The following is a 14,322-nucleotide window of genomic DNA, read 5'->3' on the forward strand; positions in this document are numbered from 1 at the left end:
GACCATATCTGAGAAAAAGTGCAATTAACCAGCACCATTTTAATCGTAATCAGGACTAGAAAGGAAGCGGGAAGCCACCAGGATAAGATGGTGGGACAAGATGACAAGAGTACAAGCTGGAAGCTGATAAGAGAAGCCAGGTGAGTGGGACGGTAAATGGGTGGGGGGGGGGGGGGGGGGATGATAGGTGGAAAGGTGAAGGCCTGAAGAAGAATAAATCTGAAAGGACAGGAGAATGGACCATGGGAGAAAGGGAAGGGGGAGGGACACCAGAGGCAGGAATTAATGCATCCACAATATGTATATCCATGTCATTAATTACCCTGTGGTGTAGGTCTTTAGGCCCACCGGCTCTTTCGCTATTGGCTCCTTTAGTTTAACTTGCAGTTTATTTTAAACAAATGGTAGTCTCTTGTTTATTATTATTTCTGTTTTTCATCAATTCCACCAGGAAAACTGAGCTAAATCATTTACGTAGAATTCTTGCCATTTCTCTGTATTCTACCATTAATTCCCTAGCCTGATTCTGCAAGGACATTTACTTTAACTATTCTATTTCTTCTTATATATCTGCAGTTCTTTCCATCTGCTTTTATAGTCTGCTTGTTAAATTTAAAACTCTGTATCTTCTTTCTCTTTTTTTCTTGGAGATTATGGAACAGAATCAATGTCAAGTCTAACCACATCCATAGCTAAACAGCTAATCAGACAGCAACTTCCTGTGACACGTTTGACCAAAACTGCTACACCGCCTGCTCTCACAGTGCAAAAAAATAAATTTTCAAAGGATAATGAAATTAAATTCATCAAATGTTAATAGCCACTTAGAAATAAAAAAAATTGAGAAGATCTTCCTGCTTTGCCTACCTTCTTAAGTTTTACGAGGATGTCTCCCAGAGCCTTGGCATGAAAATACACAAAAAAGCCATGGAAAAAAATTTAAGGAGTAAACAGGGCCTGTCTACACATGTAGAAGTGAAGGAGAGGGATAATTTTTTTTTAAATCACTACCAAACAATCTCAGAACAATATAACTTCACAAGCATGGTTTTTTATTCATTCAAGTAGAAATTCTAAAAAAACCCCTCTAAAATTATATATTTTTAATTCCTCCTCTCCATCTTACCTTCTCATCCCCCACCATCTTAAGTATTGTGATTTAATCACTATCCTATAGTATCCATCTTATTAATACACATCTGATGCAAGTACCCAGATGAAATTTCCAAGTGATGCAATTTCACCCAGAAATTATTGTAACTGCTCTCTATTCTGAACAGATAAATATTATTCCCCCCACCCCCCACACACAATGCTGAAACAAATACAATTGAATTTCTAGCCCCACACTTCACTATACCAGAAGTTATTCTATGAAGTGTGGCAATCATGCTGTAGGAAGTGCCAATGAGACAAAATGGAGCATGACAAATAGCAGATGACAGCTTCACTCTGACTTCCACAGCCTAGTACTAACCAATACTGATTAAAAAGGTATTCAGTAAATGAACAAAGGCACTACTTTCTGCAGCACTCGTGTTCTCTGGGGTGCATATTAACAAAACTCAATTAACCCATTGATAACCAGATGTCTTCTGGTACTTCACAGAAAGTGCATGTCAAAGAGGAACATTTTCAACAATCATTTTAAATATTTGAAGGTGCAGGTAGATTTTCTGATGCAGTTATCTCAAGGCTCTTAAATACTGTACGCTTTTCTCTCTTAACAATGTGACCATAAGGTCACTAAATGAAGAATAGGCGGTGAAAGAGAGCAGAGCAGATGGCCAGTCATTATGCTTGTGCCTGTGTAACACTGCTCCTGGCACAGCAGTGGTTCAACATATCAGCTGAGGAAGAAGTGTGATGCATGAGCAGAGGAGAAACTATACGGGGAAGCATAAAGTGGCCAGGCTTTGTGAATGCTGAGAGTTTACCAGATGCTGAACTCAGTATTTTAACGATGGAGTAAAATGCAGTGCCTCTCACTTATCCTTACACATCTGCTAGTTACAGAAGCTGCCACTGAAGATATTAGCATGTGAAATCTGGAGATGGAACAGGTGAAAGAATGCATCTGCTTTTGTTTTGCTATAGGATGTTTTTATTTAATTATGTTCTTGAAATGCGACTTACTCAAAGGCTCTTTTCAGAGTAGCTGCATTCAAATTTTATTATCTGCCGAGTACAACCTATTTTAGCCTGGGATCCATAAAACAATTATGAAAGCCACCTTTTTATGATGCATATATTTCATTAGAACTAAACAAATGAAATAAGAATCCACAAAGGAAAATTTTGACAAACCGTTAGGTATCTGCTTCTTTCTCACTGAATTATTCCTATCAATACAGATAAAATTTCGTAACAGCGTCCATTGTGAAACTTTATCTGCAGTTACCAGTTTAGACATTGTTGTTTAATTTTATAAATCAACAGGTTAGAAATTTTAACAAAATCTCCTTAACTAACGCCAAACACAGTACAAACAGTTCATTAAAAAGATGTACACTCAATGTCCACTGTATTAGGTACACCTACTCGCTAATGCGAATATCTAATCAGCCAATTATGTGGTCGCAACTCAATGCATAACAACATGCAGACATAGTCAAAAGGTTTAGTTGTTGTTCAGACCAACAATCATTACGGGGGAAGAAATGTAATCTAAGAGATGTTGTCTGTGGAATGACTGCTGGTGCCAGATGCATTGGCTTGAGTCTCTCAGAAACTGCTGATCTCCTGGGCTTTTCACACACAACATTCTCAAGAATTTATAGAGAATGGTGCGAGAAACATAAAAACATCCAGTTCTGTGGGCAAAAACACTTTGTTAATGAGAGAGGTCAGAGGAGGATGGCCAGACCTGTTCAAGCTGACAGGAAGGCGACAGTAACTCAAAAATCACACATTACAATAGCAGTGTGCAGAAGAGCATCTCTGAACGCACAACATCGAACCTTTAAGTAGATGGGCTCCAGCAGAAGAGCACACTGGGTTCCACTCCTGTACCTAATTAAATGTCCTTTGAATGTATATACATTCTCTACCTTTCTCTCCCCCAAAAAGTATTTTAACATTTCCGAAGGTACTCTTGAATCCTACCCACATCCCAACTCATACCATAATGCCTAGTCTGTGAATACCACCTCTTCATGTACACTCAAATTCCACCACAAATTTGCTTGGCTCCACATTTATGGATTTTCCACAAAATTCTTGCACAAGCAAGCTTTGCATGCATTGATCAAATCTTCAAGTTTTCTTCTAAAGAAACCTTAGAACGGTTGATTGTTTCTCAGCCAATGGCCCAAGCCAAGAATTCCTCTACAGATGAATTATCATCTCAGTGTCCATCATTATCAGTAGCAGTACATCAGTGCCTAAACTGCTGTTACAACAATGTGAAATATCATCTACATTCACCATGTTTAACACTGTAGCTATACTCACACTCCCTTTTCTAAATAATGGGCCAGTGTCTACTGTTTTCCCATTCTCTAGTCACTTTGTTAGTGTTGTAATGATGAGTCTTACCTGGTCTTCTGTCACCTGTAAAACTAACTGGTCCAGTTCTCTTCCTGGTCATTTCACCCCACAGATGTATTAAGGATCCTAATGTGGCCATTCTTTGAAACAGTCCCAAATCGTGGTCCAGAGCATAGATATACGACTCTGCCTACCAGCACAATAGGGAACTGACCATGCATCTCCACCAGCAAACTACCACTCTAAGGGAACTGACTATGTATCTCCACCAGCAAACCATCACTCTATGGGAACTGATCACAATAGGGAACTGACCATGCATCTCCACCAGCAAACTACCACTCTAAGGGAACTGACTATGTATCTCCACCAGCAAACCATCACTCTATGGGAACTGATCACAATAGGGAACTGACCATGTATCTCCACCAGCAAACCATCACTCTAAGGGAACTGATCATGTATCTCCACCAACAAACCATCACTCTAAGGGAACTGATCACAATAGGGAACTGACCATGTATCTCCACCAGCAAACCATCACTCTATGGGAACTGACAATGTATCTCCACCAACAAACCATCACTCTAAGGGAACTGATCACAATAGGGAACTGACCATGTATCTCCACCAGCAAACCATCACTCTAAGGGAACTGATCATGTATCTCCACCAGCAAACTATCACTCTAAGCTTGTCCTATACAGGTGCTTCATGCCAGTTTACACAAGAAAAAGAACATGCTAATGTCTCCACTTTTAGAAACTTTGAGGGATCTGCATATCCATGCAAATATGCCCCATCCTGTGGAAATTATGACGTCAGGTAGTTTTGAATGGGTACTCAGATGTGGTGTGACTTCCACGACAGCACAAGCAAGGGCTTTGTTACCCATGTGATTTGCAGCCTTTCACTGCCAACAGATTTCCCAAAGGCACTTACCAGCATTCAGCCAAGGCAACCATAGCTTTATTGACATTTTTATGGGGTTTCATCTATCTTCACCTCAGGGTTGCATCTAAGCAAAAACATCTGATGATTAGCAATATCCTCTACAAACTCTGCACACTCCCTCAAATGTCAGATGCAGAAGGTCGAGCAGTTCCTTGAATTTTCATTTGCTAGCCTACACACCAAACTACCTGCTCATTCAAAAAGTTCTGCCAGTTGCAATAATTAGTCCAATAATTTACCACTATTCCTCAGCATTTTTCTTCAGTCCTGCTGAAGGGTTTCAGCCCGCAACATTGACAATACACTTTTCCATAGATGCTGCCTGACCTGCTGAGCTCCTCCAGCATTTTGCATATGTTGCTTGGATTTCCAGAATCTGCAGGTTTTCTCTTGTTTGTGATTGTTGTGCAAATTCTGATGTCAGGTTCACCAGTTTAAATACTCAATGGTGACTTTATTAGGTACATCTATACACCTGCTTATTAATGCAAACATCTAATAGCCAAACATATGGCAGCAACTCAATGCATATAGGAACGAAGACATGGTCCAGAGGTTCAGACTGTGAGAATGGAGAAGTAATGTGATCCAAGTGGCTTTGACTGTGGAATAATTGTTGGTGCCAGACGAAGTGGCTTGATTTTTTTTATTAAAGAAACTGCTGATCTCCTGGGATTTTCAAGTACAACAGTCTCTAAAGTTTACAGAGAATGGTGCAAAAAAAAATCAAATGCATTTAGTGAGCAGCAATTCTGTGAGCAAAAAAAACCTTGTTAATGAGAGAGGTCAGAGAAGAATGGCCAGACTGGTTCAAGCTGACAGGAAGACCACAGTAACTATGTGCCTCAACAGGGTCTGCAGAAGAGCATCTCTAAGCATCTCTTAGAGCCTTTCTTAAACAACTGAATAACAATAGCTCTCTTCCAATCCTCTGGCACCTTACCAGTGAGTGGCTGAAGATGTTTTAAATACCTCTGCTTGTGCATCTGCAATTTCTGCATGAATTATGTATGCTGATTTTCCTTCATAAAGTTATACGTTTTCAAATGAAGGTTTGCAGGGAATCACAGAACTGATTCTGATAATGTTTGACCACCAGTTAGTTAATAATTAAGTTTACCATTCCTCTTTTGTTTATGCAGTGGTACAATATTAGATGTCATGCAATAGTTTGGGACCACAGCTGAAGACAGACACAAATTGAAGATATTAGTTAAAGCCTCAGCAATTTTATTTCGACTGTCCTGGATGAACTTCATCTCAGCCCAGTGACTTCTCCATTTTCAAAAATACTAAATCCCTTAATACTTTGCCCATGAGTGTTTATTTTATCCACTGTTTCAGTTTGCATTGGACTCCTTCACATCTTATTCTATCCTGTTTTGGGTGAGATCTTCCAAAATAAAGTACACCATAAAGCCATCATACCTATAAAATCTATTCAGCAGAAATTCCTTCTGGAGATTGAGATTCTTCGATACCAAACATTTTATTATTTTAAAATCACTGTTTACATAATTCTTGCAAACAAATTTATCACAGAAAATATATTCCCAGTCAAATAACCTGCATGTGTAAATGCAAAATATAAAAATTAAGGCTTGTTAACTGCACACAAAATATCTATAATTCACAAAGCAAATGTGAATATAAACATACCCCAATCATGGGACAATTTACAAGACCAATTAACCAGCTGGTACATCTTTGGACTGTGGGAGGAAACTAGAGTACCTGAAGGAAACCCACGTGGTCACAGGAAGAACAGAGAAATTGAACTGGTTTGCCTGTACGGTAAAGTGTTGTGCTAACCACTATGCTACTGGGCCACTCCATGGGCTAATTTATGAAAATTAGCCACAGGTTTCATCAATAACATGTCATCACTAGTCACAAGGTAGGTGGCAATTCATTACACTCACTTCCCTGTGCATATTTCATCAGGAAGGGGAGGAAAAATGGCCGGAAGTAGGTGCAACCAAAAAAAGGCAGAAATTTCATTTGAGTCTCTTGCAGTTCAAACAAAGTAATTGAGTCTCTGAAAAGTTAACACTGAGTGAGTTTCTTACTCTTTAAAAGTACGTCCACTCATCCAACCAATCTATCTCACTCTTGTACACTTTGTCACCATCTGAGATTCTGCCGATAACAGTTGCGCCTTTGGTAAATTTACCATGGCATTTGAAATATGCCTAACCACACAGTCTTTAGTGTAGAGAGAGTAGAGCCACACAACCTTCAGGTGCAGTTTGTCATTGAGGAGATGTTATTTCTGATCTGTACTGACTGTGGTTTCCTGATGAGGAAGTCAAAGATCCAGTTGCAGAGGGAAGTACAGAAGCCCAGGTTTTGGAGCTTGTTGATTGGAGCTGAGGGTACGGTTGCGTTGAATGCTAAACTGTAGTTAATAAACAGCAGCCTGACGTAGGTATTACTGTTGTCCAGGTGACCTAAGGCTGAATGCAGAGCCACTGAGATTGCATCTGCTGTAGACCTATTGTGGTGATAGGTCAATTGCAGCAGGTCCAGATCCTTGCTGAGGCAAGAGTTGATTCTAGCCATGACCAACCTGTCAAATCACTTCATAACAGTAGGTATGCACGCCACTGGCAACAGTCACTGAGGCAGCTCACCCGGCTCTTCCTGGGCACTGGTATGATTGGCACCCTTTTGAAACATGTGGGATCCTCTGACTGTGGCTTTGAGAGATTGAGGATGTCCTAAAACGCTCCCCTCAGGAGGTTGGGACAGGTTTTCAGAGCCCCACCAGGTACACCATCAGGGCCTGTCATCTCCTGAGGGTTCACCCGCTTGAAAGATGTTCTAACGTCGGCTTCTGAGACAGAGATCACAGGGTCACCCAATGCTACAGGGATTCACATAAATGTAGCTTTATTCTCCCTTTCATAGTGTGCATAAAAGGCATTGAGCTCATCTGGGAGTGAACCATTACTGCCATTCAAAATGGTATGTTTTGCATTGTAGGAAGCAATGGTCCGCAAACCTTGCCAGAACTGATATGCATCCGATTCCATCGCTAATCTCAACCAAATTTCTTTTCTCACTCTTAAAATAGCCTTCTGCAGGTCGTACTTGAACTGCCTTGTATAATTCTGGATTACCAGTTTTGAATGCTACAGATCTAGCCCTCAGCAGACTACGAATATCCTGGTTCATCCATGGCTTTTGATTTGGATAGGTCCATTATGTTCTCATACTCATCCACACAAGTTTTGATGAAGTTGGTGACAAGTGTGGCGTATTTACACAGAGTCCAAGATGAATCACTGAAAACTGTCCAATCCATTGACTCAAAGCCGTCCTGTAAGTGCTCCACCACCTCTCGTTGACCATACCTTCTTGATCATCACCACTGGTGCTGTGGTCTTTAGTCTCTGCCTGTATGATGGGAGTAGAAGTACAGCTAGGCAATCAAACTTTCTGAACTGTGGATGTGGGATGACCCAGTAAGTGTTCTTGATGTTGGTATAACAGTGGTCAAGTATGTCGGCTCCTCTGGTTCCACAGCTGATATGCTGAGGGTAGCTTTTCAGAAACTTCTTCAAGCTGGCCTGGTTGAAATTCCAAAACATCAAGGTGTACTGTTTCATACCTGCTGATTATGGAGCTTAGCTCCCCCAGTGCCAGCCTGAGGCAAAATGTACACCGCTATCTGGGTGATGACAGGTAAAGAGGATGACATTTGACCGCTCGCTGTTCCAGGTTGGACTTCTCTTCACATGGAACCACAGATTTGTTATTGAGTAATGCAGCACCAAAATGGGTCCTTCACCCCACCAAGTCCATGCAGCTATCAAGTATCTAAAGGGGCGCCAAGGCGCATCTCGAGTAGCAGCAGTACTCTCAATGGATACGATTAAATATTCCTGTTTCAGCCTGATACAGCTAAAAAGCACAACTGCTTCCAAGGTCAGTACAGTCAAAGATGTCTTAATGCATTTAAACAAACTATCGCTGCTTAAAACTGATGGAAACAACACCAATTGAGGTCGGATGCACCCACGTGGGATATGACAGAGAAAGTGTGGGTGCAGAGCGGGGTTACAAGTGTGTTTAAGAAAACGGAGTTTTAAACTCCCTGTGCCAACCATCTTGCTGGCAAACGTGCAGCCTCTGGTGAATAAAATCAATGACTTCAGAGCCAGGGTGCTGAATCAGAGGAACATTAGGACCAACTGTGTCCTTTGTTTCATGGAATCCTGGTTAACCCCTTCCATACTGGATGCAGCGAATCAGATTGACGGGTTTACTGTACATGTCAGGATAGATCTATAGAATCTCTCAAAAGCAGAGGTGGAGGAGTATGGTGGACAAATATATCAATGCTGTCCCAATTCTGCTCACCAGACCTGGAATATCTAGCAGTTAAGTGCCATTCTTTTTACCTACCAAGGGAGTTCTCTGGGGTCATTTTGGTAGCAGTTTAAATTCCACCTCAGGCCAATGTCAATCAGGCTTTAGATGATCTGAGCAATGGGATCAAAATGCACAAAACAGCATACCCTAACGCCTTCATCATCATTTTGGGAGATTTCAACTAGGCCAGTCTGAAAAAAATCATTAAGCAATTATCCTCAACAGATCACTTGCAATACTAGAGGAAACAACACAATGGACCATTGCTACACCACCATCAAGAATGCCTACTGTGCTATTCCACAGCCACACTTTGGGAAGTCTGATCACCTGGCTGTACTCTCACTTTTTATTGTCATTTCGACCATAACTGCTGGTACAGTACACAGTAAAAATGAAACAATGTTTTTCAGGACCATGGTGCTACATGAAACAGTACAAAAACTACACTGAACTACGTGAAAGCAACACAGAAAAAAACTACACTAAACTACAGACCAACCGAGGACTGCATAAAGTGCACAAAACAGTACAGGCCGAGAATGAAGACTGCAGCACCAGTAGTGAGGACCAAGAGGGTACGTCCAAAGAAAGCACAGGAACGCCTACAGGACTGCTTTGAATCAGTCACCTGGGCTGTATTCAGGGATTCATCTTCGAACCTGGATGAGTATGCTGCAGTTGTTACAGACTTCATTAAAACCTGTGTAGATGAGTGTGTGCCTACAAAGACTTACTGTACATTCCCAAACCAAAAACCATGGATGAACCAGGAGGTACATCGTCGGCTGAAGGCTGGATCCGTGGCATTCGAGTCTGGCGACCCAGGCCCGTACCAAAAAACCAGGTATGATTTGCGGAGGACTATTTCAAGGGTGAAGAAACAATTTCGAATGAGACTGGAGGCAACATTGGATGCACGGCAACTCTGCCAGGGTTTGCAAGACATTACTTCCTCCAAACCAAAACCCAACAGCATGAATGGCAGTGACACTTCACTACCAGATGAACTCAACACCTTCTGTGCCTGTTTTGAAAAGGAGAACTCAACTACAGCCGTGAAGATCCCTGTTGCACCTGATGACCCTGTAATCTCTGTCTCAAGAGGCCAATGTTATAATTGTTGCCTTTTTGAAGCAAGTGGAAACTTCTGCCCATAGCAGTGAAAGGTTGAAAATTATACCAGTGTTTAAGAAGAATAATGTGAGCTGCCTTAATGACTATCGCCCGGTAGCATTCACATCTACAGTGATGAAATGCTTTGAGAGGTTAGTCATGAATAGACTGAACTCCTATCTCAGCAAGGACCTGGACCCATTGCAATTTGCCTATCGCCACCATAGGTCAATGGCAGATGCAGTCTCATTGGCTCTCCACATGGCTTTAGACCATCTGGACAACACAAACACCTACATCAGGATGCTGTTCATTGGCTTTCACTCAGCATTTAATACCATCATTCCCGTAATCCTGATTGAGAAGTTCCAGAACCTGGGCCCCTGTACCTCCCTCTGCAATTGGATTCTCGACTTCCTAATCGGAAGACCACAGTCTGTGTGGATTGGTGATAACATATCCTCCCCGCTGATAATTAACATTGGCACACCTCAGGGGTGTGTGCTTAGCCTACTGCTCTACTCTCTATATACACGTGACTGTGTAGCTAGACATAGCTCAAGTACCATCAACAAATTTGCTGACAATACAACCATTGTTGGTAGAATCTCAGGTGGTGATGAGAGGGTGTACAGGAGTGAGATATACCAACTAGTGGAATGGAGCTGCAGCACCAAACTGGTACTCAACATCAGTAAGACAAAAGAGCTGATTGTGGACTTCAGAAAGGGTAAGATGAAGGAACACATAAAAATCCTCATAGAGGGATCAGAAGTGGAGAGAGTGAGCAGCTTCAAGTTCCTGGGTGTCAAGATCTCTAAGGTTCTAATCTGGAACCAACATATTGATGTAGTTATAAAGAAGGCAAGACAGTGACTATACTTTGTAAGGAGTTTGAAGAGATTTGACATGTCAACAAATACTCAAAAACTTCTATAGTTGTACCATGGAGGGCATTCTGACAGGCTGCATCACTGTCTGGTATGGGGGAGGTGGGCTACTGCACAGGACCGAAAGAAGTTGCAGAAGGTTGTTAATTCTAGTCAGCTCCATCTTGGGCACTAGCCTACAAAGTACCCAGGACGTCTTCAGGGAGCGGTGTCTCAGAAAGGTAGCATCCATTATTAAGGACTTGAGCACGCACGACATGGTCTTTTCTCACTGTTACCACCAGGAAGGAGGTACAGAAGCCTGAAGGCACACACTCAGCAATTCAGGAACAGCTTCTTCCCCTCTGCCAACCGATTCCTAAATGGACATTGAAGCTTTGGACACTACCTCACTTTTTTAAAAAATTGCAGTTTTTCTGTTTTTTGCATTGCTTTTCATCTATTCAATATACATATATTGTGAATGATTTACTTTTTTCTCTTCTATATTATGTATTGCATTGAACTGCTGTTGCTAAGTTAACAAATTTCACGCCACATGCCAGTGATAATAAATCTGATTCTGATATTAATCCATTCAGCAGCACTTGCTCCTTAATCTCGGCAATTCAGTGTTGCTCTAATACCTCTTAAATTTGTGTCTCTGCCTTCATCACACCCTCAGGTATTGGGTGAAGAAGTTCCTTAGAATCCTTGTAAACCTCCTATTCCTCAGATTAGACATAGATCTTCTGATCTTCCATACCTCTGCCACAGGGAAAGATTACTATCCATGCTTGTCATTATTATGTATTCCTCTCAATGCATTCCTTCCCCTCCCACCACACCCAAACTTCCTGCAAGGTAAACCAATTCAATCTCTCAAAATAGAAGCTTTCCATTCAACCCATTAATCCAATGCTGGCTCCTGGTCAATCAGCCCTATTCCCCTACTTACCCCTCACCCATAACTAGTCCTACAAATTATACTGTCTTGCCCACCTAACTCCCTTTCATGTCCAACACCCTTAAAAACAACGAATTCCAGATGCTATCTACACTTTAAGTGAAAAGGCTTTTACTCACATCCCCATAGGCCACTTGCCCAAAATTTAATGTTCCTTGGCTATTGAATTATCTACCAATGAAACCACTTCTTCCCACTTACCCTGTCAGTTTGGTACATGTACATCTCTTTCAAATTTTCTCCAGTCTTCTTTTCTCCAAAAAGCAATAATCATCAACGTTACTAAAATGGAAGAAGCTTCAACTGATGGATACCTGAAATTAAAAGAAAGAAAGAAAATGTTGGAAATACACATCTGTGAAGAAACAAACAGATTTTAGTTCAGTTTGTAAACCTTTCATCATACTTCCTCTGACCTGAGATCCTCTGCCACAGGGAAAGCTTACTAACCAGGGTTATTATAATTATGTATACCTGAACCTTTCAATGTATTCCTTCCCCTCCCACCAACCAGCACCTCTAACCTTCCTGCAAGGTCATAAAATACAACCAATTCTCAGTCTCTCTTCATCAAAACTGTTGAAATTTGGAAATCAACCACATTTTAACTTACGTGAAATGCAAGGGTATAAGTGAAGTCAATATAACTTCCATTATTGGAGTACCTCGTAGAAGTACCAGCAGCTAGACTTTCAAATGAAATTGTGAGAAAAATTAAACATAGTTTTATGGAAAACCCACTTCTGACAAATTTAGTAGGTTTTTTTTGAGGATGCAACACATTGAAACAGTGGAAGTAGTGGATTTGAACTTCCCCAAGGGATTTGTAGGGTGCTACATAAGAATTTACTGTACAAGAAAATGAGAATATGGTTTGGTGGTGGTGGGGGGGTATAATATATTGGCATAAATAGGTCAGTGGATAATAGGAAAAAGTTGGAATAAATGGGTCAGTGTTGACAGCCATGTGGATCCATGCTGTGACATAAATGATGTAAAATACAATGGGTTAGTACGCTATTAAGACATTAAGAGCCTATGAAGGAGTATAGACTAACGATTGGGAAAGTGGTTATCAGCTGGAGAATGACATGGAGAAAATGCAAGAGAGGAATGAAGAGAGGAATGTTCCTGGATTAGAGGGCATGGGCTACATTGGACAAACTTGGGTTGTTTTTTCTGGAGCAGTAGAAGCGAAAGGAAGATCTGACAGAGATATTTAAGATTAAGAGAGGCATAGATACAGTAGACAGACAGTATCTTTTTTCCAGAATAGAAATACCTAATACCAGAGCAGACAATGCCCTGGATTGCATATCACACAGATAGCTAGGACGCAACTTTCATGGTTGACCACAACAGAAGGAGGGCTTCAAGTGTAGATAGAAGTATTTCCCCCCCCCCCCGAGGTTGAAATGTCTAATGCCATGCATTAAAGGTGAGAGGGAGTAATTTCAAAGGAGATGCAAGTGGCAAGTCCCCATCCCTGCCCCACACAGAGAGCGGTGGATCCTTGGATTGCTCTGCCTGGGGTGGTGGTAGCAGCAGAAGCATTAGCCACTATTAAGAAGTGTTTTGATAGGCACATGAATGTGAGGAAGGTGCTAGGATATGGACACTATGCCGGCAGAAGAGATTAGCTATTTGATTACTGATTTAATTGATATGGCACAACATTGTGGGCTGAAGAGCTAGTTCCTGTGTTGTACTGTTCTATGTTCTAAATGAAACTGGGATTCTGGAACAAAGCACAAAAGACTGGCACAAAGAAAGAGCAAATTGCTACAAAAGCTACTGGAATGTTACCATTATTGCAAGGGATTGTGATCCATATGTTTTGCCACCGTCAATGCAATCTCAATATCAGTAATGTTGTATCCTCTTGGCATTCTGAACAAACTATTCCCATCAGGAATCCTTAGTTCATCCATCCATTTCTACCAACAACCTCCTTCCATCTCATGGCATCTTCACACGCAACCACAACACCTTGAACCCCTTTCTTTCCCATTCAGAAGTGTTAAAGGGAGGAGCAGCAATTCTCTTGTAATTTCATTTTAGTTTTTAAACATTCAGTACAATAATGCAATATCAGAAACAGGAGGAGTGAACACTTTGTGGAAAACCTTCATTCAGCCTGTTGGGCAATCCTGAGATTCAACTGCCAACTACTTCAATTGTCCTTCTCACTCTCCTCTTGGCTTCTTACTCTGTTCTACTGGAAGAGTAGACAAAGCAGAGAGAGTGGATGTTGTTCCCTTGGATTTCCAGAAAGCCCTTGACAAGGTGTTGCACATGAGGCTGCTGAACAAGAGCCCACGGTACGACAGGAAAGATACCAGCATGAACATAAGATTAGCTGACTCGTATAAGGCAAAGAGTGGGAATAAAGTAGGCCTTTTCCAGTTGGCTGTCGGTGACTAGTGGCATTCCACAGGAGTCAGTGTTGGGGTCACTAATTCTCACATTATATGTTAATGATCTGGATGATGGATTTGATGGCTTTGTGGCCAAGTTTACAGATGATCCAAAGATAGGTGGAGAGTCAGA

General features: G+C 41.4%; 1 protein-coding gene across 5 annotated transcripts in view; it reads right to left on the reverse strand.

Annotated features, from left to right (window-relative positions):
* Positions 1-14,322, reverse strand: part of wu:fa25f02 (uncharacterized) — a 76,362-nt gene that overhangs the window by 50,787 nt on the left and 11,253 nt on the right. For 4 of the 5 annotated variants that reach the window (XM_059975887.1, XM_059975891.1, XM_059975888.1 and 1 more), the window contains exon 2: positions 11,974-12,086. In XM_059975887.1, the coding sequence (XP_059831870.1) occupies positions 11,974-11,997 (24 nt within the window). In that variant the 5' untranslated portion in view covers positions 11,998-12,086. Of the gene's footprint in view, positions 1-11,973; positions 12,087-14,322 lie in introns of those variants that run through there. The other variant, XM_059975890.1, reaches the window with a different exon arrangement.

Source organism: Hypanus sabinus, chromosome 7 (assembly GCF_030144855.1).
Source record: "Hypanus sabinus isolate sHypSab1 chromosome 7, sHypSab1.hap1, whole genome shotgun sequence".
NCBI lineage: Eukaryota > Metazoa > Chordata > Chondrichthyes > Myliobatiformes > Dasyatidae > Hypanus > Hypanus sabinus.